General features: G+C 38.1%; 2 protein-coding genes and 1 pseudogene across 2 annotated transcripts; all 3 read right to left on the minus strand.

Moving 5' to 3' along the window:
* Positions 1-8,345: 8,345 nt before the first annotated feature.
* Positions 8,346-9,151, minus strand: LOC121025554 (60S ribosomal protein L13-like). Its single transcript, XM_040468092.1, is given in 2 exon segments — positions 8,346-8,958; positions 8,960-9,151. Coding segments are annotated over 2 exon segments (669 nt in total). The 5' UTR covers positions 9,016-9,151.
* A 5,177-nt stretch (positions 9,152-14,328) lies between these two features.
* On the minus strand, positions 14,329-15,605 carry LOC121025539 (BCL2/adenovirus E1B 19 kDa protein-interacting protein 3-like; annotated as a pseudogene).
* Positions 15,606-16,717: 1,112 nt separating this feature from the next.
* Positions 16,718-24,182, minus strand: LOC121025555 (olfactory receptor 13H1-like). The gene is made up of 3 exons (XM_040468093.1): positions 24,067-24,182; positions 23,795-23,975; positions 16,718-17,404 (listed from the first exon to the last, which is right to left on the minus strand). Exons 1-3 carry the CDS (start codon positions 24,180-24,182, stop codon positions 16,718-16,720), a joined length of 984 nt encoding a protein of 327 aa, XP_040324027.1.
* Positions 24,183-25,579: the final 1,397 nt, after the last annotated feature.

The following is a 25,579-nucleotide window of genomic DNA, read 5'->3' on the forward strand; positions in this document are numbered from 1 at the left end:
CCTCTATTATCCCCTCTTCCCACATCCCCATTTGGCTCCAATTTGGGGAAATTGCAAGTGGTTACACAGTACAGTAAAGAAAATGTGAGCATGGAGAATGCCATTAAGCTCATTTCTAGCTTGGGCAAAGGAATATTCTAGAATATCTGCCTGATTGAAGCCATTGGCAAGAGCACCTAATAAGGTCTTTTCAGAAGTCTTCTTAATTGAAGGCCTTAGGGGTAATGCTGAAGGAAATTTCTGGAAAATCCCTAACATTTTAATTTCCGGTCATGCACAAACTATTTTGTACCTCTAACTCAGGTTATCACTTAAAGTTCTGGAAAAATAATCCTTTAGAGCAACATCCCAGTAACTTCCTGAGGACAGAACCCCAAACATGCTACTTCTGTTAAAGGAACCATAGTGGATTTTAGAAGAATATAGTAAACTATTTTGGTCATGTCTGTACATGTATAATCTGAGGAGAGCCACTATATGGCAAGATTTCTGTATTCACAGGGTGTAATTAGAGGCACAACTACATACCAAAGGTTATGTGAAGGGCAGTCTCTGTGGGCAGCCACTCATTTGGCAGATGTTATTTCAGTGACACCTGCCCATGATGCAGTTAGAGGGGTCTTGGCTGCTAAGATTTTGCTTTTGGAGGAGCCACGTATTTGATAGGACTTGAGAGCCTTCTTCCATTTGGTACTTTTTCAGGCAATTGTAGGTGAGGCATATCTAGGAAAATATCGATATAACATATAGAATGGCATGAGGTTTATTGTACAAACAGTGTGGCAACCATTAAACACGTGATTTGAGAAGGTATCTATGTGTGGTATGGTTTTATTTGCCAGGAAAATGCAGTCTGATTTGAGGGACAGCCTCTGCCATTGGTGTAAATCTAGTGCCAGTGGACTCAGTGGGGGGAGAAGAGGCAGGGAAGGTCCTCTACACCATGTGACCTAAAGCACACAGGGTACTTAAAGCACAGTGGCTTATTTAGCAATAATTGAGGAGCCATCGGTCTACAGTGTGGCTTAGTATGACTTCAGTGCAAAGCCAGGAATGGGCTGTGACACTATAAAACTGGCCCTGGACAGGGCAGCAGAACCTGGCAAAAGCACTACATGAACACTGAGGTAATAGCAAAGATACTATTAGTAAGAAAACAATGGAAACAGAACTAACTACCATTTGTTGAGCATTTACTATATACCAGGAATTGTTCAAACCACCTACTTCCTACACGTGTATTCAGTATTTCATTTAAACCCAACAATAGCTCTGGACAATATATATGATCCTCTTTTTACACGGGAAGAAATTAAAGCGCAGTGAAGTTAATAATGCTAAGCCGTGCAGATATTAAGTGGTGGTGCATGGGTTTAGAACCCAGGTCAGTCTTACTCCAAAGCCCATGGTCTTTCCATTAGACTGCTCAAATTTCAAGAATACTCTATGAGTTTTCTTTATTCTTCTTTTTTAAGAAATTTACTTATTTAAATTCAAGTTAGTTAACATATAGTCTTGGTTTCAGTAGAAACCAGTGATTCATTACCTACATATAACACCCAGTGCTCATCCCAACAAGTGCTCTCCTTGATGCCTATTACCCATTTAGCCCATCCCCCCCACCACCTCCCTTCCAGCAACCCTCGGTTTGTTCTTTATAGTCTCTTATAGTTTGCCGCTCTCTCTATTTTTATCTTATTCTTACCTCCCTTCCCCTGTGTTCATCTGTTGAGTTTCTCAAATTCCACATATGAATGAAATCGTATGATATTTGTCGTTCTCTGACTGACTTATTTCACTTAGCATAATACCCTCCAGTTCCATCCATGTATGTTGCAAATAGCAAGATTTCATTCTTTTTTGATCAGCACATAGTATTCCATTTTGTATATATACCACATCTTTATCCATTCATAGTCAATGGACAGTTTGGCTCTTTCCACAATTTGGCTATTGTTGACAGCATTGCTGTACACATTGGGATGCACGTGCTCTTTGAATCTGCATTTTTGTATCTTTTGGATAAATACCTAGTAGTGCACTTGCTAGGTCGTATGGTAATTCTATTTTTAATTTTTTGAGGAACCTCCATACTGTTTTCCAGAGTAGCACCAGTTTGCATTCCCACAAACAGTACACGAATGTTCCCCTTTCTCCACATCCTCACCAACATCTGTTGTTTCCTGAGTTGTTCATTTTAGTCATTCTGACAGGTGGGAGGTGGTATCTCATTGTGGTTTTGATTTGTATTTCTCTGATGATGAGTGATGTCGAGCAGCTTTTCATGTGTCCATCAGCTATCTGGATGTCTTTGGAAAAGTGTCTGTTCATGTCTTCCGCCCATTTATTCACCGGGTTATTTGTTTTTTGGGTGTTGAGTTTGGTAAGTTCTTTATAGATTTTGGATATTAAACCTTTATCCAATATGTCATTTGCAAATATCTTCTCCCCTTATGTTGGTTGCCTTTTAGTTTTGTTGATTGTTTCCTTCACTGTGCAGAAGATTTTTATCTTGGTGAGGTCCCAATAGTTCATATATGTTTTTATTTCCCTTGCCTCCAGAGACATGTCTAGTAAGAAGCTGCTGTGGCCGAGGTCAAAGGTTTTTGCCTGCTCTCCCCTCTAGGATTTTGATGTTTTCCTGCCTCACATTTAGGTCTTATGTCCATTTTGAGTTTATTTTTGTGTATGGTGTAAGAAAGTGGTCCAGATTCATTCTTCTGCATGTCGCTGTCCAGTTTTCCCAGCACCATTTGCTGAAGAGACTGTCTTTTTTCCATTTGATACCCTTTCCTGCTTTGTCGAAGATTAGTTGGCCATACATTTGTGGGTCCATTTCTGGATTCAAGAGTTAAAAGATCTGTAAGTTGAAAACTATAAAAACCTTATGAAAGAAATTAAAGAAGACACAAAGAAATGGAAAAACATTCCATGCTCATGGACTGGAAGAAAAAATATTGTTAAAATGTCTATACTACCCAAAGCAATCTACATATTCAACCCAATCCCTATCAAAATAACACCAGCATTCTTCACAGAGCTAGAATAAGCAATTCTAAAATTTGTATGCAACCAGAAAAAACCCCAAATAGCCAATGTAATGTTGAAAATGAAAACCAAAGCTGGAGGCCTCACAATTCCAGACTTCAGACTGCATTACAAAATGTAATCATCTATGACTTGTAGTTACATTTAGTTCTAAGCTTTTTTCTCTTGCCTTTTACCAGAAGAAGGATCACTTATGCTGCAGAGTAGAGTAATAGGGAACTGTAGGAAGAAATACAGTAATTGAAATAAATTAAAATCTCATTTAGTCCCCAAGGTTTCTCCAAGTTATTCTCAAACAAATGTCTCTGTACATCTCTCTAATCCATTTCCTCTTCTCCATGCCCACTTCTGTGTAGGTCTTCTCATCTATACTGTTGAAATGACTTCTTAAATAGCCTCTGTGCCTCCAATATCTCTTCCAAGTCTACCCTCCACACATATTCCCTAGTGATATTTTCAAAATACAGGGCTGATCAAGTCATTCTCATGCTGAAAACACTTCAATAAATCCCCATTGCCAAAGGAATTGAGAACACCAATAATTAGGTTCCTGATGAAAATTTTCCAGCTTCATATACTATGCTTTCAGCCATAACAAACCCCTGTCGTTTTTCAAGCACAGCATACTCTCTTGGGACATTGGAATCCATCTCTATCTTAGTTTCACCTGAATTAATTCAACTCTTTTTCTACACTTAGGCCTTATTCAGGCCATGTTTTCCTACATGTAGGCTGCTAAGTATTGCTAAGATGAGATATCACAACTATGTGGATTTGTGCTTCTTAATATTTATGGATCTCAAGCTGTCTTTGACCCTCCATGCTGTATGATAATCTGATGTTTTCCTAGTGTAGTCTCTCCTCCATTTCCCACAATAGCTTGTTGGAACCTCTATGAGCCTCCTCCCATCTTTTACTTTATCACTTCTACCTTCATTTTTAGTACTTGGCGTCCCTACTATTCCAGAGAATAGAGGTCTTTTCCTTCCTCCTACAAACACATATGCATGTGACCCATCACTGACTCTTTACCTCCTGCTTCAGTGGAAAAGTATCCTCATTTTTTAATGAAAAGTCCTTCTATCTGTGCTCTGGATTTCATTTCCTTCCACTTGCTCTAGAATCAATTTCTTTGTTTTGTTTTGTTTTTAGTACCTCACTTCCTTTTCTGTTGACTCTTATCCTACAAATATGTTCCAGTTTTTTCCCCACTATCCTATCCCTTCTCTGGATATCACTTTCTATCACAGTTCAACCTTTTTAAAAACATAGCAATCACTAGTCATAATCTTCACTACTCAGGAAAAGTCTATGAAAAGGAGAGATTCAGGAACGAATATATGCGGATCATGCGTTTATGTTGAGGTAAAGAATAAAAATGGACATCAGGTAGGGATAGAGAAAGGAGTAAAGGAAAATAATAAAACAGAAGGACAGCAAAAAACAGGTGGGGTAAACTAGTGTTTGCTGAAAGAAAAAGACAATGTTGGTTTGCTACGTAAAACATCTGCAGTGCACGAAAGTAAATACTACAGGTTCCCTGAAGATGGAGTCCAAGACTTGGAAGTAGTGGGAATAGAGAAATGGGTAATAGAAATTCAAATTGGTCAGAGAGGAATGTCTATTTGTTTCTTTTTCTCCCTTAACTTTAACTCTTTTCTGTATTGGAACCTATCCTTTTTTTCTACCTCTGAGGAAGAAGCTCCCACCTGCCTTCTTGTCAGAGCTAATTACTGCATGTACATGGTTAACTGATTCCACCTCTTCTTGATTTTTCTGGATCTTGCTTCAGTAGTTATCCTCACTTTCCATGCTGTCATTTTTACCCTATATTTTTATTCCCCTCCCTGCTTCCTTTACTTCTTTCCTTCCCTTCCCCTTTCTCCCTCCCACTCTCCTTGCCTTTCTCTCCCTCTAAATACACACATATGTCCATATATGTACACACATGTGTGTGCATGTGTATATCCTACTTTGTACCAAACTCCTTTCCTTATGCCTAAAATCATACAGTGGATTCTCCAGTTCTAAGAACTTTCATCCTTTCATCCTGATAAATTCATGAGCTGTCTCATTTCTTACCTTTCTTTTATTACCAGCCTTCCCTAAAGAGTAGCCTACAATTGCTGCTTCTACATTTTCACACCTACCATCTAGCTCCTGCACCTTCCAGTCTATTGAAATATCTTATTTAAAGATTTATGATGACTTCCTAATTGTCATACTTAATGCTTCTTAGAACTCATCCTCCTCTGAGGGCACCTGTTGGGATGAGCACTGGGTGTTGTATGGAAACCAATTTGACAACAAATTTCATATTAAGAAAAAAAAAACTCATCCTCCTCTGTATCTTGGAAACATTCAGCATTGGTAAACACCTCCTTCCTTTAAATTCCTTATCTCTTTGGCTTCAATAATATTTCGGCCTCTGGATTCTTTTTCTTACTCTCATACAATGCTTTTTCTCCTTAACTTGCTTCTTTCTCTCCCTACTCCATAAGTGTGGGTATTCTCCATGAATACTCCTTCTGATCTTTCCTCTGACTTAGTGTTTGGTGATTTCACTCACCTCTACAGTTTTAACTCTCATTTCTGTGTGGTGGACTTCCAATTTTTATCTGTGTGTTTAGCCTGTCAACCCTGCATATCCATATATTTGATGAACAGCTCGATTGAATGGCTCTCAAGCAACGTACATTCAGTTATATCCAATTATGTTTGGTTTTGACCAAAGCCAGCAGGTACCCTTCTTTCTTTCCCTTGTTAAGACTTTTGCTCTCTTCCTAGTAACCCAAATAAAACATTTGGATTTATCTTTGATTCACTCATTCACTCTTTCAGTAAAGATTTGAGAGTCTATTATGTTACCACCATTTAAAAAACTTCCAATGGTTTATTCTTTACTATAGGATAAAACTGAACTTCTAAGGCTAACAGTATGCTCTAGAATGTGCCCCACTTTATCTTTCTTTTTTTCCTACTATTTTATTTATTTATTTATTTATTTAGTTATTTATTTATTTATAATATAATTTATTGTCAAATTGGCTTACATACAATACCCAGTGCTCATCCCAACAAATGCCTTCCTCAATGCCCATCACCCATTTTCCCCTCTCCCCCACCCCCTATCAACCCTCAGTTTGTTCTCTGTATTTAAGAGTCTCTTATGGTTTGCCTCCCTCCCTCTCTGTCTGTAACTATTTTTTTCCCCTTCCCTTCCCCCACTGGTCTTCTGTTAAGTTTCTCAAGATCCACATATGAGTGAAAACATATGATATCTGTCCTTAATTTATAACACTAGCAAACTATCTTTCAGCCAATGGGAACAGCCATTCTGAAATACACCCTATGACAAGCATTTACACTTTGGTGCAGTTTTTCTTGCCATTTGGAATGAATATGACATGATTGTTTCCCATACCACACTTTGCTTATTAAAATTTTAGTTATGCTTCCAAACCTACCTCAAATTCATCTGTCATAGAAATAATCCATATTTTTCTTACCCACAAATAATTTATCCAATTACTCTATCTCCGCAACATGCTGTTGCTTGCTTATAGTACTAGTCCATTATTCATATGACATGGTTTGTTGGAGTTTTTCTGTTATTGAAAAGGAGAAAGATACTACAACAGAGGATTTTTGGTAAAATATCATCATGTAAATGTCTCAAAGATAGGAGATCTGAATTGGAAGGCATGATGGAGGATGTCAGACAGAAGAACAGCTTGGATTTGTAAATTAAGGATTTGGTGCCCTTTCTTCATTCTTCATAAAGTAGAGTGGTTTTGGAGAAGAGGAACATTTCAGTTACATCTCAGAAAAGGGAATAGGGCTAGAGATAATTGGAAATTGACCAGTGGAGCTGAATACTTAGAAAATTGTGTGTAAAAACGTAGACTTGAAAGATAATTTGGAAGCGTATGCTAACACTTTGCAGAATGCTCACATAAAAGGGAAGTGATCCAGTAGGGTTGACAGGATTTATATGCAAGAGAGAGTAGAGGTCCGATGTATAAAATGAAAGATAGCACTTTTTCTGATCATGCAATGGTAATAGCTGAAATTAATTTCTTAAAAGCTTGGAAATTTGGCAGAGGTAAATGGGAGATGAGCAAATTCATATAAGTAAAGAAAAGGCATTGAAAATGATGAGGAATGGTCAAGGGGAGAGAAGCCCAGCTTTCATTTCAAGCTGTCAGAGAGGATTGGTACAGATGAAAAAATAATTTGAAGAAAGCTCTCAAGGAAAGAAATGAAGCCAAATGCTTTGAAGAGAAAAATATATTTTCAATTTTAGAACAAACTAATGGAGAGCACAGAAAATGAATAAAGAAATTAGAACAGAAATAGAGAAAATCAAAGAGCAAATGACAAACGTCTGCAATAGACTGAGAGAGTCTGGGTAATATAGGGAAGAAACAAAATCAAGCAAGGCTACTGACATTTTCTCAGGTGCAAGAAGGGAAGATAGTTGTCATGTGTTTGAGAGATTATAGACAGATAAGCTAAGGTGACTTGAAGTCAGTTTATGAGGGTCATTTGTGGAGCTGTAATGCAGGAATGGGCTAACACAGGGGCACACAAAAGCGAGCAGAAAAGGAAAGAATGACTCAGCCACAGACTTCACAGCTCAAGTGTGAGTGAGCATCATGAAAAAGATGTTGAGAAAATCTGTATCTGCTTCTGTTATGGATGTGGCGCAGTGCAAAATCTACACGCTTTGGGGTCAGAGATGGGTGTTAGTCCCACTTCTACCACTTACCAGCTGTGCAACCTTGGGAGAATCTTTGAGCTTCCAGATCCTTGACTTTCTCATCTGTAAAGTGACTTCACATTATTGTGAAGATCAAATGAGATGATATTTGTGAAAATATCTTGAACAAAATTTAGATATTATTATTCTAGGACTTTTTTGCATGAGCTGAGCAAACACTTATTTTTAGGTTTCTCCCCCCTGCCTCTGTATTGAGATATAATTGAAATATAGCCTTGTGTATGTTGAAGGTTTACAACATACTGATTTTATATACTGATATATGACAGAATGATTATATCTGTGGGTTTCTATAGTATATAGAATAAGGAAATCACCAATATGATGAAACAAAGAGAGTGAATGATATTTGAGCAAAGAAAAACTTATAAACTGGAAGTCACTGACATTTTATATATATATATATATATATATACACACACACACACACACACATATATATGACTTTACATATACATATGACATTATATATACATATGACATTATATATCACATATACATATAACATTACATATTAACCATACATATACATGTACATAATCACAAGTTGCCAGTGATACTTTATTTTTTTCTTCTCAACATCCTGTTCTGCAGCTTCCTTGGCTCTTTTTGCCCAGATGCCAAAGAGCCAGGCATGGGCATGGACCACGTGAAGACCAGCGAATGCCTTGAAGTTCTCCTCTCTAATGACTCTGGCTTTCTCCTTCTTACAGACATTCCACATGGGCATGACTGGTCCTGTCAACTGGGTAGCCAATTTGAGTTCTTCAGCAGAGCCATCTCCCTCCTTAGGGGCTGATGGCTTCCTGGGGAAGAGGATGAGCTTGGAGCCATACTCCTTCAGCCACTTCACATTGGCCTGCAGGGACTCTGTGGACATGTTCCACCTTCTTGGACTCACTGAGATTCCAATGGTCCATGCCACCTTCTTGTGTAGGCCAGCCACCCATAGCCCTTCCATGCTGAAGCCCCTGCCAACTTGCACTTGGGTGTGATACCTCACTGTGGGGGCACCATGGGATGGGCTGGATGGGTCTGGACATGGAAGCTCTGGGCCTTGCTTTGGCTTCCCGACCTTGAGTCTGCAGATCTTCCCCGCTGGCTGGTTGAACCATGAGGCCATGCCACTGCCAGTCCTTATGGAAGTGGGGCTTCAACATCATGCCATTCGGGCTGGGTGCCATGGCTGCTGCCTACAGGCCTCCTCCGAGGGAAAAAGGCCTGCAGGAAAATAACTATATATATTCTTAAAGTTTTAATTTTAATCACCCAGTACTCATCAGGACAAGTGTATTCCTTAATCCCCATCACCTATTTCACTCATCCCCTCCTATCTCCCCTCTGGTAACCATCAGTTTGTTTTCTATAGTTAAGTGTGTTTCTTGGTTTCTTTATCTCTCTTTTATTTTTCCTTTGCTCATTTGCTTGGTTTCTTAAATTCCACATATGAGTGAAATCGTATGGTATTTGTCTTTCTCTGACTGACTTATGTCACTTAGCATTATACTTTCTAGCTCTGTCCATGTCCTTGCAAATGGCAAGATTTCACTCTTTTTATGACTAAATAATTTTCCATTGTATATATACACCACATCTTCTTTATCCATTCATCTATCAATGGACACTTGGGCTGATTATATATCTTTGCTATTGTAAATAATGCTGCTATAAACATATGGGTGCATGTATTCCTCTGAATTAATATTTATATGTTCTTTGGGTAAATACCTAATAGTTAAATTGCTGAATCATGGGGTAGTTCTATTTTTAACTTTTTGAGGAACATCCATGCTATTTTCCGCAGTGGCTGCATCAGTTTGCATTCCCACCAGCAGTGCAAGAGGGTTCCTTTTTCTCCACATCCTCACCAACACCTGTTGTTTCCTGTGTTGTTGATTTTAGCCATTCTGACAGTTGTGAGGTACTATCTCATTGTAGTTTTTTTTCCCAGCTTTTTTTTAACATTTATTTATTATTGAGAGACAGAGAGACAGAGTGTGAGCAGGGGAGAGGCAGAGAGAGAGAGAGGGAGAGAGACAGACAGACAGACAGAATCCGAAGCAGGCTCCAGGCTCCAGGCTCCAAGCTGTCAGCACAGAGCCTGACATGGTGCTCGAACTCACAAACCGCGAGATCATGACCTGAGCTGAAGTCGGACGCTTAACCGACTGAGCCAGCTAGGCGCCCCAATCTCATTGTAGTTTTAATTTGCATTTCTCTGATGATTAGTGATGGGCCACATGTATGTCTTCTTTGGAACAATGTCTGTTTGTGTCTTCTGCCCATTTTTAATTGGCTTACTTGCTTTTTGGATGTTGAGTTTTTTAAGTTCTTCATATATTTTGGATACTAACCCTTATCAGATATGTCATTTGCAAATATCTTCTCCCATTCCATAGGTTGCCTTTTAGTTTTGTTGATTGTTTCCCTTGCTGTGCAAAAACTTTTTATTTTGTCCCAATAGTTTACTTTTGTTTTTGTTTCCCTTGCCCTAGTGGACCTATCTAGAAAAAAGGTGCCACGGCCAATGTCAGAGAAATTACTGCCTATGCTCGCTTCTAGGAGTTTTATGATTTCAGGTCTCATATTTGGGTCTTTAATCCATTTTGAATTTATTTTTGTGTATGGTGTAACAAAGTGATCCAGTTTCATTCTTTTGCATGTTGCTGTCAAGTTTTCCTAGCACCAGTTGTTGAACAGACTTTTTCCTATTGTATATTCTTTACTGCTTTGTCAAAGGTTAATTGACCATAAATTGTGGGTTTATTTCTGAATTTTCTATTCTGTTCTGTTGACCTATGTGTCTGTTTTTGTGCCAGTACCATACTATCTTGATCATTAAAGCTTTGTAATATAACCTGAATTTCCAAATTGTGATGCCTCCAGCTTTGCTTTTCTTTTTCAAGATTGCTTTGGCTATTTGGGGTCTTTTGTAGCTCCATATGTTCTAGTTCTGTGAAAGATGTTGTTGGTATTTGGATAAGGATTACATTAAATGTGTAGATTGCTTTGGGTAGTACAGACATTTTAACAATATTTGTTCTTCCAATCCATGTCTTTCCATTTCTTTGTGTCATCTTCACTTTCTTACATCAGTGTTTGATAGTTCTCAGAGTATAGATCTTTCACCTCTTTGGTTAGGTTTATTCCTAGGTGTCTTATTATTTTTGTTACAGTTATAAATGGGATTGTTTTCATAATTTGTCTTTCTGCTACTTCATTATTGATGTATAGAAATACAACAGATTTCTGTAGATTGATTTTGTATCCTGTGACTTTGCTGAATTTATTAGTTCTAGCAGTTTTTTGGTGGAATCTTTTGGGTTTTCTATATAGAGTATCACGTCGTCTGCAAATAGTGAAAGTTTTATTTCTTCTTTACTGATTTCGATGCCTTTTATTTCTTTTTGATGTATGATTGCTGTGGGTAGGACTTCCAGTACTATGTTGAATAACAATATTTCATAGAAAAAAATTTGAGGCTCATAGTAGTACTATTCATGATTCATGAAATGCAACAGTATGTCTAAAGGAGTAACAGGTGAGGAGTGAACTTTAGAAATCATGCAAGGAGCCAGAGGACATTTATTATATTTAAATAAACATGTTTTATTTGAACAAAATGCAATTTTATATGCCATACAAAGTTATTCTGGATCAGAGAAGGGGGTTGTCATATATGAATAAAACACAACTATGTGACTTTGGACCCTACCCTCTCCATATCTCTATGTGTTCTTTGAATGTTAGAAAAGAAGTGAATGACGTTCATGATGAGATCACCCAACACCTGAAACCCTTTATTATATCTGTGCTAAAGACCCTGCTTCTGAGAAAATGCATACTGAATGTAAATGAAATTGCATGTAAAAATGAAAAAGGAAGGGGTACTCCAATGACCTAAGTTTCTTCCAAATCTTTTTTGCTACATTCTTAGTTCATTTCTGCATCAAGTCGCAGATTATTAACAGCCTCCTAGTTGACTCTATGTCCAATCTTATACCTCTTCAATCAATTTTATACATTTTTTTGTAAAAGTGAGCTTTTAAAAACACAATTCTGAACATGTTACTGATCTGCTTAAAAATCTTTGATGGTTTCTCACCACCTATAACAGGGCTTAGCAAACTTTTTTCTGTAAAGGGACAGAGAGTAAATATTTTAGACTTTGCAGGCTGCCCACAGTCTTTGTTGAATAGGCTTCTTAGCTGTTGTTGTTGTTTTTCTTATATCACGTAACAATTTAAAAACCAATCTTAGCTCATGGGCTATGCAAACCGAGAGCTGGATTTGGCCATTTGGGCCATAATTTGTTGACCTGTAGAGTAAATAAAGTGCTAGCTCCTTAATATAGCATAGCAGTCTCTCCATAATCTGGCCTACTGCTTTCTTCGCGGGTTTTATATATTGCCAAAACACTTCCCACACCTTCTGCTGTGGGAATTAAATTGTTGGCAGTATCTGGAAGTACACCAAGCTGGGTTTTGTACCTCAGTACTTGTTCATGTTGCGTCCATAATTGTCCTCCCTTATCCAACTGGCAAGCTACATCTCTCTCAAGACTCTACTAAAGGTGTCATCTCCTCTATTAAATATTTCCTGATTGTCTATTTAGAACTCGACTTTGTAACCTGTACAAATATGGATCACAGTATCGACAGCACTTCACTGTGCTTATTTACTCCCCAACTCCATTATGAATCTCTCAAAGGCAGCAAATAACTTACCTGGATTTGTAGCCCTAACATACAGTAGCCATTTAGTAAATGTTTGTAAAATGAATAGCCCCAGGCATTGTGTTAGCAAGCCATCCAATACCAGTGATAACATAAAGAGAAATGAAGGGAGGACTAGTAGCCCTCTGAATTGTGCATGACCCATACATAGAAGAAAGTTATTACTTTTGTAGTCTCTAGAGAAGCTCCCTCAGCCCCACTCTTACATCTTGTAGATATTTCCCCATACACTCATCAGGGCATGAGGGTGGTTGCACTAATCCTCATGGAAGACTTTTTTTTTTTTTTTGAAGTAGTAATACCATCTAACAGTGCCTGTGTTTTTAGAATCCAAATGTGGACTCAAAACCTATCTTCCAATAAACACACTTTAAAAATGTTCCCAGGGCTTTTAGTATTATTAGTGATAGAATGGTGACCTAAATAGGTGTTGGTGAGCTGCCTTTGGAATGTAGCTACTCTGTCTCTGTGGGGAAAACGTGCTCTGAGTTCCAAGCGGATGACTTATGAGTTAACTTTTGAACATAACTCATTCCTAAGTTTGGGGCTGTCTCTACTTAAAATATATCAAGCATAGGTCAGAGGAACTGGAATAGGAGTTAAACAGATTAAAAGTAAAGCCATAAAAGCAAGAGCCAAAGAGAAATATGATATAACTGTGTTTCTAAAACTAGCAAATGGGGTTCTGAGGCTTCTCGTCATACACTGTGGAGTGGAGAATGTATAAAGGAGATTGACTTGGGAAAATAAACAGTAGGAGTGTTTGGAAACTTTCAGAAAATCACAATAATATCTTAGCAACCTATAAAAAATTTGCTATTCAAAAAATAGCAACTTATGGGGCGCCTGGGTGGCGCAGTCGGTTAAGCGTCCGACTTCAACCAGGTCACGATCTCACGGTCCGTGAGTTCGAGCCCCGCGTCGGGCTCTGGGCTGATGGCTCAGAGCCTGGAGCCTGTTTGCGATTCTGTGTCTCCCTCTCTCTCTGCCCCTCGCCCGTTCATGCTCTGTCTCTCTCTGTCCCAAAAATAAATAAATGTTGAAAAAAAAATTCAAAAAATAGCAACTTATTGAATGCTTACTATATGCCAGGAACCATTCTAAAATTTTTGTATAGGTTATCAATTATACACACACACACACACACACACACACACACACACACACACACCCCACAATGATCAACCTTCAGAAAGTAAAGAGAAAGGCTAAGGGTAGAAGATAATGTGACCAGATAACCATCTACCTAAGAAAAGAGTGTGGGAAGAACGTAAATTTTAGCAACAAGACATAACCACCTCCTCAATGTGCTATGACAGAAAAATTCCAGAGTCAAAGTTAAGATGAGAAAAAGAATCAACAAATTACCATAATACAAAGTGAACAATACATGTTAATTGCCAATAATAGAAAGTGCATATGGCATCTTATTAAATGGGGAAGAAAGAAAAATAATCACAATCTTGGACTTGAAGATGCTTGGGTAGAACAGAAATGCTAAAGGTCATGAATGTGTATGAGAAGTGGGAGTAGAAATGACCAGAGGGTCGCTAAGGCACATCATGGAAGAGAAGGCAGAGAAATAGGAGAAGGCAAAAGAATAACAATTTCAGTTTAGATGTTTTTGTAAGAAATTGATATGATAGAAATTTAATATTTGTAGAAGCAATGTTCACTGAGAAAAGATTTATTAATATGTATAACATGCAAACTATTTTTTTTTGTTTAAAATAATTTTTTATTGCCCAGGATATTTTTTTTTGTGTCTTGTTTTTTTTTTTTTTTGGTTTTTTTTTTTTTTTTTTAAAAACTAAAAATTCAAGCTTAGGGAAGCTTGCCTTTGTCTTGAAAAAAACGAAACAACAAAGCTGTCATATCATTTGCTAACCTGATCTCATTTGAAGAGAGAGATGGTAGTTATCTTGCAAGAGCAAAATTTATACCACGAATGATGCAGGTCTAAGTCTGGTAGCACTAAAAGGAGACGATAGCATTGTTGACAAAATTATAATCTGCTGGTGGCATTTGCGGAAAAGAAGCCCTTGCAAATTTCTAAATAACAGTAAACTCTGTTAGGAAATTCTAAAGTGTCTTACAGGCCAAAAAGGGAATGAGGTTAGTAAAATGCCTCAACAGAGTTTGAATAAAATACTGGATTTGAGAGTTACTGGAACTTGGATATGTAAAAATAGGGTGGTAGGTTGGGTCATGCTTACAATGGTCTCAAGTTCAAATAAACTATTGTGACAATACACCACTTCACAGGTCACACGCTTGTCCAGGGGCTTTTCTTTCCTTCAGTAGGTGCTGGCAGAAGGTGTGCTCAGTCGCTTTCCAATATAGATGCCTAGCCCCAAAGCCAAAACATGAGAGAGGAAGAGAGACGGAATGAACACTTTAAGAAATTCTGCGGAGAAGATACCCCCTTTCTTCATGGCCCCGCTTTTCCTCATGCTTAAGGAAACGGAGCGTTTGGGGTGTCTGAAGTGGAACTCCTTAGGTGGAATGTTTTCGGGTCTACTGGACCAGTCAGACACCCAGTCTACACTTTTCTTCAAAGCATCAACTTCTTTCTCTCCTTCTCTCCTTTCTCTTCTTCTGACTGAGAGCTATGGTCCCTGCTGGTGTGCATCTCCACATCAAACATAATCTGCCCATCTTCTTGTGGGGAAGGGCTGTCACAGTGAGAACTGGCTCTTGAACTACTCTGTCCTGATTTGTGTTGTGCGTCCAAAAGAATCTTTTCCATGTCTCCATTGTGGATAGAGGATGAGGAAGGTACGTGTTCTAGCCCCCCATTTTTCCCATTGCCATTATCATTGCCATTGCTGCTGTTCATAGGGAGCTCCACCCAGGAACTGTTGAGGCCGGCTGTTGGGGCTAACGGCTGTTCACCCTCTTCGCAGTTGTTGTTGTTGTTGTGGGGGGGGGGGCGGCGGCTGTTCTACTAAATGAGACGACATTGTCGGGCGGCTGGAAGACCCACGGCCGAAGCAGGACCGTCTCTGGTTCTCGGGCAGCAACACAACAAGCCGAGTCCCCCATGCAAACTATTTTAAAACAAGAAATTATAAGTATAAATTAGAATAATTTATTTAAAAACACTTTTTAAGCGATAAAGTGCTTTATACATACAAAAGATACTTCTTGCTATGAGAAGTTATCACCTAAATGTGGGAATTAAGGGATTATTTGTCCATTAGGTTCAAATTGGGGTAGACACCTATAAAATATACAATGGTTGTATAATCAGTGTGCTATATATGAATTTTATCCTTGTGTGGCAAGTACAAAGATGGTTGGTCACAAAAAACTGGCTCTTTATACCTCAGAAAAGAACCTGTCCCTGATAGACTACTACAGCTGTAGCATCCACCTTTACCTATCTCTTACTATTATTCTCTCTCTGAGCTATTTTGGGCACATTCATGGCTTTAGGTCACAATGTGACTTGACAAAATGTTACCATTTATGGTAAACTTGATAATGAGTGTGTCTACTAGGGACCTAGTAGAATGTTCAGTAAGATTTTTATTGTTGTTTGTTTAAAAAATTTTTTTGATCTTTATTTATGTTTGAGTGAAAGAGAGAGGGAGGGAGAGAGAGACACACACACACAATGTGAGTGGGGGAGGGGCAGAGAGAGAAGGAGAGGCAGAATCCGGAGCAGGATCCAGGCTCTGGGCTGTCAGCACAGAGCCCGACACGGGGCTCAAATTCACAAACTGCGAGATCATGAACCGAGCCGAAGTTGGACGCTCAACCGACTGAGCCACCCAGTTGCCCCGTTGTTGTTTGTTTTAAAAAAAAAAATTGAAATTTTACAGACTGAGTTCTCATTGTTTTTCCTGCACATTGAAGAGATTTAAAGAGAGCCATTAGGATTTTTCATTTCCTTTGGCTAACTTCCTCAGTGTACCTCTTACACCCTTGTTTCTTAGGGTGTAAGTGAGGGGAATTAACATGGGACTAACTGCTCCATAAAATATTGAGAAGTCGTGGTCCCTGAGTTCGAGCCCCGCATCGGGCTCTGTGCTGACAGCTCAGAGCCTGGAGCCTGTTTCAGATTCTGTGTCTTCCTCTCTCTGACCCTCCGCCGTTCATGCTCTGTATCTCTCTGTCTCAAAAATAAATAAACGTTAAAAAAAATTTAAAAAAAATATTGAGACGAATTTGTCCTCTTCCTGAGATTTCTTTGAGGTTTCAGGTACATGTAGATGGCTATACCATTAAATATGTTGACCACAGTTAGATAAGGTCCACAGATGAAGAAAGATTTGAGGCTGGCCTCTACAGAATGGATCCTCAGCACGATAACCACAATGTGGAAGTAGGAAATAAGGATGATAGTGAAAGGCAAGGTCAATATGAACACACTGATAACCAGACCCAGAATCAGACTGACAGGAGTGTCTGAGCAGATGAGCTTCAGCGGGGCCTGGATCTCACAGGTAAAATGGCTGATGGCATTCTGTCCATAATAACAAGCAGGAATTGCAATGAATGGTAAGACTGCTACTAAGAATGCACTTGCCCAGATTCCCAAGGCCAACTGTATGCAAACTTCATTATTCATAATGGTGGTGTAATGCAGGGGATTGGAGATTGCAACAAACCTGTCATAAACCATGACAGCATGGAAGAGACATTCTGTCATCCCTGGAAAGAGGGATGTGGTCATCTGGGCATAACAGCTGGTATAGAAAATAATGGGGAAGTCCCTGAAGCATTGGGCCAAGACATATGGTTCCCAGCTGGTGGAGTAACAGATATCAAGGAAGGATAAATTACTGAGGAAAAAAATACATGGGGATATGAAGTTGAGAATCCCATCACACTACAACAATAAAGTTATCCCCAAACATTGTGACCAGGTAGAAAAACAGCAGTCCCAACAAGGGAGCCTGGGTTTGAGGTTACTGGAAAAATTTAACGAGGATGAATTCAGTCACCTCAGAGGCATTGTCTGTCTTTAGACTGCCCATTTAGTCATCTCAAGTACTGGGAAAGTTAAAATGTAATGTAACCTATATTAGGAAATAAGAGGAATAGCATCTCAGTAGCCTGTTAGAGTTCATGCTCTAGACTTCAGATTAATTGTTATGTGTCATTTGTTTTACTGAGTTAGACTCAGCTGCTCAAGTATCCAATGATGAAAATACAGGTTCTCTTCGTTTTCCTATCTTATGGAACCTTGTGAGGTTAAGTTGTTTGGACTGTGTTAGATCCCCATTAGAGGTACTTACACTTGATCAAGTAAGACCGTCATTGAGTTAAACAGAATTATTTCTTTCATAAAGGGTCATAGCTAGATGACTGCCTTTATTCTTGACCAGAAAAAAAAGAGGCAAGTATCTACATCTCCCTACCAAAAATGCACATTTATAGACAGCTTTATTTAAGTTGGCTCACTGATTAACAAATAATTTTTAACTTTAAGCTCAATGATATAATTGTGAATGCTTGAAATGCTTATTTGCTTTTCAACTCTTTTTTTTTTTGCTTCTTACATGTCATATTAAAACCACATATGGATGGTAAATTAGAAAGTGTATATGTAGCTAAAGCAATCACTTAAGTCAATGGAAAAACAACACCAGCCAAAATGACATGAAATAAATGAAGCAACTTGTGGATTTACTAAAACATCACTCTTTGTTCAATTGTTCTGACATATATCTTCAATGACAGAAGCTTACTATGTTCAGATACTACCATCTCCGTATAATACAAACAAGAGCTTAAAGGGTGATGGGAAGATTGTGTTAGATAAAAGGATTTTATGAAGACAATCGTTACTGGAAATTTGGAAGAGACATAAGTCAAATTTTGGAATGCATGTTTCCAGAAGTGTGAAAGGAAGGAAGGAAGGAAGGAAGGAAGGAAGGAAGGAAGGAAGGAAGGAAGAAAGAAAATGAACAAGAAAGAAAGAAAGGAACTGAGAAAGGGAGGGAGGGAGGAAGGAAGGAAAAGACAGAGCCTTGTCAGTTTTGTGAGATTTCAGTAGGGAGTGAAACAGATGACCCATTGAAATCTATTTTGGCTGTAGGATTTTCTTATTTAGACACAGAATCAAATCTCTCCATACTGTATTGTTGTATTAGTGCTGCATATAATTGAGTAATTCTTCATACCCAAAAAGCAGAATGTCAAAATACAGAAAGAAAGTGAGGGAGTCAGTGGAATCTAAGCCTAAATTGTGGTTCAGCCACTAATAAGCTGCACAATCTTGAGAAAGTCAGTTTCCTTATATATTTAGTGGGAATATCACCTGGTTTCTTGCAGGATTGTTCTAAGAATTAGATAAGATTATGTCTATAGAGAACCTAGCACAGTGCCAGGCACAATTATTTGCTACATAAGATACGTTAGCTCCATTCCCAGTTTCACATCCCATGTAGACCTTTCCTTCTGCTTGAATTTCATCCTTGTAAACATGTGCCAAAATGTCATTTCATCCCACCTTTACTTGCGATATTATCACATTATTAGAAACAATACCATCTGAAGTTTTAGGTTTGAGTAACAACTAAAGAAAGTTTGACTGTGTAAGTCATTAAAATTTGTTCCTGATGGTAGGCGGGAAAAGACACATAAAAAGATGAAAATTACTCACTGACTTAGGGCTGGAGGACAGCAACAGAGAAGTGCACCTCATTCATAACAGAAGCATTTTGCAGTTGGCAACACCCCCACAAATGACTAATCTCCAAGAAGAAATTTGATTCCTTCAACTGCGAGGAAAAGAAGTTTAATACAAGCAGCTGTGGTAATAAATCTTCCTATCAGTTGTGGTTATAAGGCTGGAAAATCTTGAGTTAACTGTGCTGGTGAATCATGCACATTTATTTCTACTTGTTAAATGTATTTTTCTTTTATTTACACAGAGAAGTCTTGTAATGAGGCTACCATGAAAGGTTGGTGTCCAAAAAACAATAAAGAAATTCATTGTCTAGCATACATAATAATAATATAGTTCATGCCAGTTCATGACATGCAATTTTTCTTTGCCTGCACAAATATGAAAATGAAATTTCTTCTTAAAGTGTCCAAAATTCTGTTACTTTGTTCCAAGCCACAGAAAAATAAATTGAGGAGATGTCCTTTCTGAATACATCTAGATATTTTTTTAAAATATTGGTGTTTGCCAAAAATGTATAGTGTACTTACCGACCAAAAATATTTAAGTAGTGTTAAAAGAAGGCACAATTCAAATGCAAGAAGGAACCTTGGAAATTTGGTTTTAAATTCATGACCTCAGTCTTGAAGAATAGTTTCCACTTTGGGGATTTAGGAGGTATCCTTGTCTAATACAAATAGAGAGAGAAGACAAAGGAGGAAGAAGTTTCTGCTATATTTAGCTCATTAATATAATGGTCACTTTCCTCCTAATCTGGTTTATGAGAATTTCAGTGACCATTCCATATAGCAGTGATTTTGGTCACTGAATATAGTGGTGTTGGGGAACCACAGCCAGTCTTCCTCAAAGAGAAACTTCATTCTCTCTGAGCAGTTCATCATTAATTTATTTTCTTTTCTGCTAGCAAGTTAAATGTTCAGGTAGTGCTATGAAGAATTCATATTGAGGAATTTTGGAGAACAAGATGTACAACGTAGGATGATTGCATAACTTTTGCGTTTGCCGGGTTCTGCAAATGATAACGCTATGTTGGTCAATCCAGTTCTCTTTCAAGTATGATTGTGGGATAACAGAGGTTAGGTAAAGTTTTATTTTTATTTAGTTTTTTTTTTTAACTCGAAGAATTTAGACCCCATATCATGGAAGTAAGGCTGAGTGTACATTTTGGAGTTTGTAAGCCCCTGGATTTAGTGACCATATCTGAGTTGCCTCTGTTTTCTCTGGCATTTCCTTGCACAGAGGAAAGTCTTGAAAAATGCTGAAATAAAAGCTTTTGATGTCACTTTGACTAAATGGATTCTTCCATTCAGGTATTTTTATATTGCATTTAATGATACTGTTTGGGGCCATCTGGCCCTGAATATCTTTTTTTCCCCTGAATTTGTACTTGTCAATTTCTTGGTACAAAAAAAAATATTGTGTTGACTGACAGAACTGTAGAAAGACGACAGGAGAGGGGACTTTCAGCCAGATATTCACTTCTTACTGGGCATTTGTGGGTCACTCCTTCCATAGAGGGTTGATGGTAAGGTTCTGCCTATGTGAGATACTCATTCCTCAAGATTCTATTCTAGGGACTTTCTCACCCCCAAATATTAAAAAAACATATTAAACCTGGATGGAAATCCACAGAATATGAAAGAGAATAAGATGGAGAACATTTGCAGGAGCATACAAATTGGGAGAAATTGCTGTGCCATCCATAAAATATTTCACAGAGGACATGGTTGATGCTTCCCTAATGAAGATTACAGAACTGGCATTAGAGGCAAGCTACAGTAGGAATGGAAGGCTTCAGCTGTCCAGGCATCTGATAAAAGTCTCATTCCTCTGAAAGCAGAGCCTCTGATAAATTTGGGATTTGCCTTAGTGACAATTTCATTTCTCAGAAGGTTAAAGAAGCATTGAGGGGAAATGATGCTATGGACTTAATTATGATGGAATGGACCAGAATCTTGGGAGAAAATAACCATATACTTTAGGAGTCCATAATAGAAAGAAATTCCATGGCCAATGTTTCTAAAAGGGAAGTTGGCTGTGGGGACATAGATACATTTTCTCTGAATCTTTTAATTTCAAATTTCTTAAAGTCTCTGATGATAGTTTGACCAGAGACAGATAATCACAAGAGATTTAAGATGAAAACAGACTTTTTTCATGTTAAGTACACAGCACAGAGCATGCAAGTGGCACAGACGCAGCTCTTCTGGGTGTAGACAATACTTATCTAGCAATCTCATAAGGCCTAATTGACAGCAACTTTCTTGCCTTATAACCGGAGTCTACTAGACCCAATCCCTATAGCATACTGATCTGTGTGGCCTACTCTGAAAGTTTACTAGGTAACTGAATTTTACTTATCTTGTGGACATTTTTTCCTCAGAGCTTTTTGGTGTGTACGTGGGAGGATTCAATCGAGGCTTCGTGGTCATCCAGAATAATTAATTCATTTATCCTTCAACACATATTTATTGATTTCTTACTGTGTGTCAGTTCTGTTCTATTTGCTGAGGATGTAGCAATGAACAAAAGAGACAAGACTTCCCTTCTTATTTAACTTCTATTCTGTGGGGATGAGACAGAAAACAAGTAACAAATAAAGTAATTCAGATAGTAATAACTGTTAAGATGAAAGTAAAAGAGGATGATATGAAAGAGCAGTGGAACAAGATTGTTATTATGGATATTTGCTTTTGAGGAAAGTGATGTTTGAGTGGGGACCAAAATGACACAAAGTAACTATGTGAAAATTTAGGGGAAGAGAGAATATGGGAGAGGGAACAGTAAGTGCTAATAAGACTAAGGCAAAAACAAGTATAACTATTTGCTGGATAGGAGGTAAGTATAGCGAAGCTCAGTGTAGGGTGACCAATCATCCTGGTTTGTCCTGGACTTTCTCAATGTTACCACTGAAAGTCTAATTCATGTCCCATGAAATTCTTCAATTCCTGTGTAAGATTTAGGATTACCGCAGAAACTCATTAGTGATAACAACCTCACAGAATGTATTCTCCAAGTTAACCATGGTCCTTCTATCTCAATTCAGATGATATAGTTTGTTCTAAGACCTTTCAATTACAAACCCAGATCTACTCCTGATTTTTTTTTCCAGTGTCCTCTTGAAGAGTCGTCCTTTGAACCATAAACCCTTCTGAAATCATGGATTGACCAGTGTCCATCATGGAGAAACTACAAACTGTGGCAGCATTCTTATACTAAGTGATCCTAGGATGGCCAGTTATTTTTTTAGTAGTATGTTTACCAAGGAAGTAAGGCCCCTAAACCTTGATTTTTCCACAGAAACTACTCTCAAAACAATTATATCACTTCTTGTGACTGCACAACTGGTTTTCTTTTAACCTCAAGGCTCAGCTTTACCATTTGCTAACCAGTTCTTCATCTTGTTCAGTTTGGCCCAGAGTTCCCTTCCACTGAGGTCCTTTTGAATGCTAATTCTGGTATCCAAAACTTCACCTAAGTACTTCTTACTTTTTTGTATCACCCAAAAATTGGCACATTTGCCCTCTGGGATTTTACCAAAGTCATTTGATAAAAGTGTTGAACACAGCAGGGTCCTTGGCATGTCACTGGAGACATCCTTGCAACATAGCATTAATCCCTTAATCAATATGTTAGGAGAAATTTGGGTAGATTAAATCTTAAAATTTCAACCCTACTATGTTACCCATGATTTGGGATATCACATGTAATAATGAGGCCAAAATATTGCTTGAAGATAAAGTTTCTCTCACTTGCTCTTGCAGATTACTGGCAATAAAAATGATAATACTGGAAATGTGGCCAGAATAGGTAAACAACACTAGGTACACCTAGAAGGGAGAGAAAGAGCCCTCGATGTTGGTTCACAGAGCTTACCCTTTCGGAAAGACCAGAAGAGGAGGGGGCTTGAGGAGAAATGAAGAGTTAAATGTCTTAGCTTGTTATTAAAGGTTTTTGTACTAATGCTACAGCCATAGAAAATATATAAACAAATGGGTGTTATTGTCTTCCAATAAAACTACAATTAAAAAAAACATGTAGTGGGCCAAGTTTGATGGCTGGGCTGTAATTTGCCAGCTTCAATTTTAGATGATTCAGAATCACCTTTATAGAAATATCCTCATCCATGTGTATTTTAATCCGAGTGCACAGTTTCCCCCCACCACCCTTATCTCCTCTGTTAAATTCTTTCATTTCTGAGCTTCAGAAATAGGTTGGGGTCTCCTTAACTGCTGTTTTGTCCTGATTTCCTTTCAGGTTTACTTCCAACCTTTCTCTTTTATGATCTGAAACAGGGACTGGTTACCTTTTTTTTTTTTGTAATCAGTCACGTAAAGGAGATTTTAGATTTTGTAGGCTGTAGGTCTCTGTTACAACTGGACTGCTTTTGACCCACATGCTATAGTTTGCCAATTGCTGATGTAGATGGGATGCTAATTATTCTTGAAATCATGTCCTCTAGCCTGCACACCACCTTGCATTTGCTTTTTGCATTATACTAATTGGGAACTACCCAGCCCAATGTTATTCCATTGTTATTCCTGTACCCAGTACAGGTCACTGCAAACAGTGGTTCCTTATGCATACACAGGTCTTGTGTCCTGCTTCTAACAGCACTCCTCCGTGATACCCTGTGTCCTCTGAATCCTTCCAAGAACTGAGGCCTAGAAACAGCCTGTTGATCTGGCACTCCCCAATCTCAGAGTTCTCTAGAAGGCTGCTTTTAAGCCTGCTGGTTTTCATATGCCCTGCCCCTGGAGTGAAATTTCTGCCAATTTAATTATGAGGTGATGGCAATTAGCAGGAATTAGCACCCATCATGTAAAAGTTCAGGTCCTTTCAGTGAATCCAACTCATACCTGGACACATTGACAACCATTTGCCAAAACAGTCTAATCTCCTCTTGCAGCAGAGGTGATGAGACTCCCTGGGTGACCAAAGGCACTGCTGGCAACAGGCACTTGGTAAGAGCCATGACTGAGAGGAGAAACTCAGGAGTAGGACGAGGGATCCCTGCAAGATGATCAGTGCAAATGTCTAAAAGGAGGAAACCAAGTAGGCATATTCATTGTTCATGTCCCGCTTGAATTTAGATTGACAGCTACATTTTTTAAAATGCACAGAATTCTTATTTCACCCAAAGTTTAGATTAATTAGAACATGAAATTCTATAGGAATAGACAGAAAAAGACAAATACTTTATTATCTCACTTATATGTGGAACCTAAAAAAAATTAAACTCATACAACCAGAAAGTAGAACCATGGTTACTAGGAGGTGGTGGGTGGGGGAAATGGGGATATGTTGGTCAAAGGGTACAAATTGCCACTCATAAGATGAATATGTTCTGGGGACCTAATGTACAGTGCAGTGATTATGGTTAATAATACTATGTATATATTTGAAAGTTGATAATAGAGTAAGATCTTAAATGTTCCCACTGCAAAAAAGAAATGGTAATTAGGTGACACAAGGGAGATGTTAGCTAATGCTATAGTGGTAATCATTTTGCAGTATATAAGTGTATAAAATCATCAAATTGCAGACCATAAATTTAGACCATGTGGTAGGTCAGTTATATCTCAATAGAGCTTGGAAATTATAAATAAATCCACATCTTCCTCAAATCTTAATTCAAAGAACAACTTAGTCTAAAAGTGCTGAGGCTAAATTTCTTGTCCTGGTTTTGCTAGAACATGCTGAACTTTAGGTTCCTCTTCTATAAAGCAAATGGATCTCACTATGGACAATTATTGTTCCTAATCAACATTTTCTCCAATCAGTAGAGAAAACATGGAAGCCATAGAAAACCATAGGTAACTGAACAAAACCACAGAGAATTCCACTGTTTAGTTGTGACCATTAACAGAATTTGGGCTCTTTCCCTGTTCCTATGCTATTTTCATAGTCATGATGTCAGCTATACAAAATGTGAACTGCTTTCCCACTCAAGCATTTTCTCATGGCACTAAACAATTGTTCAGGACTCTTCTAGCTCTATGATTTCAGGTATGTTTAGTTTCTTATGGTCAATATAAAGTCCATAAAAATCATGGTGAATATTTGATTTTTTTCCAATAAGCAAGTTAACATAAAGCTTTTCATGGAAACTAAATGGAATAACTGTAATAATAAATTATTGGTAAACTTATAAGGAATTATTAAAATCCTTTATTTATACTTGTTGGCCCTCGATTCAACTGTAGCCTAACGAGCAGTCCAGCATGGTAATTTAAAGAACAGATTATACCATTTCTTTCTCCTCCAGGAGAAGCAAGTGATCCATAAGACTAGAAGTTAGCTGTTATGAAAATTACTGGAGATGAATATAATGTTTAGAAAACATTAACTCTGAGTTAAGAAGTTTAGAGT

The sequence above is a fragment of the Herpailurus yagouaroundi genome, unplaced genomic scaffold, assembly GCF_014898765.1.
Source record: "Herpailurus yagouaroundi ecotype Mexico unplaced genomic scaffold, PumYag 67681, whole genome shotgun sequence".
NCBI classification, from domain to species: Eukaryota; Metazoa; Chordata; class Mammalia; order Carnivora; family Felidae; genus Herpailurus; species Herpailurus yagouaroundi.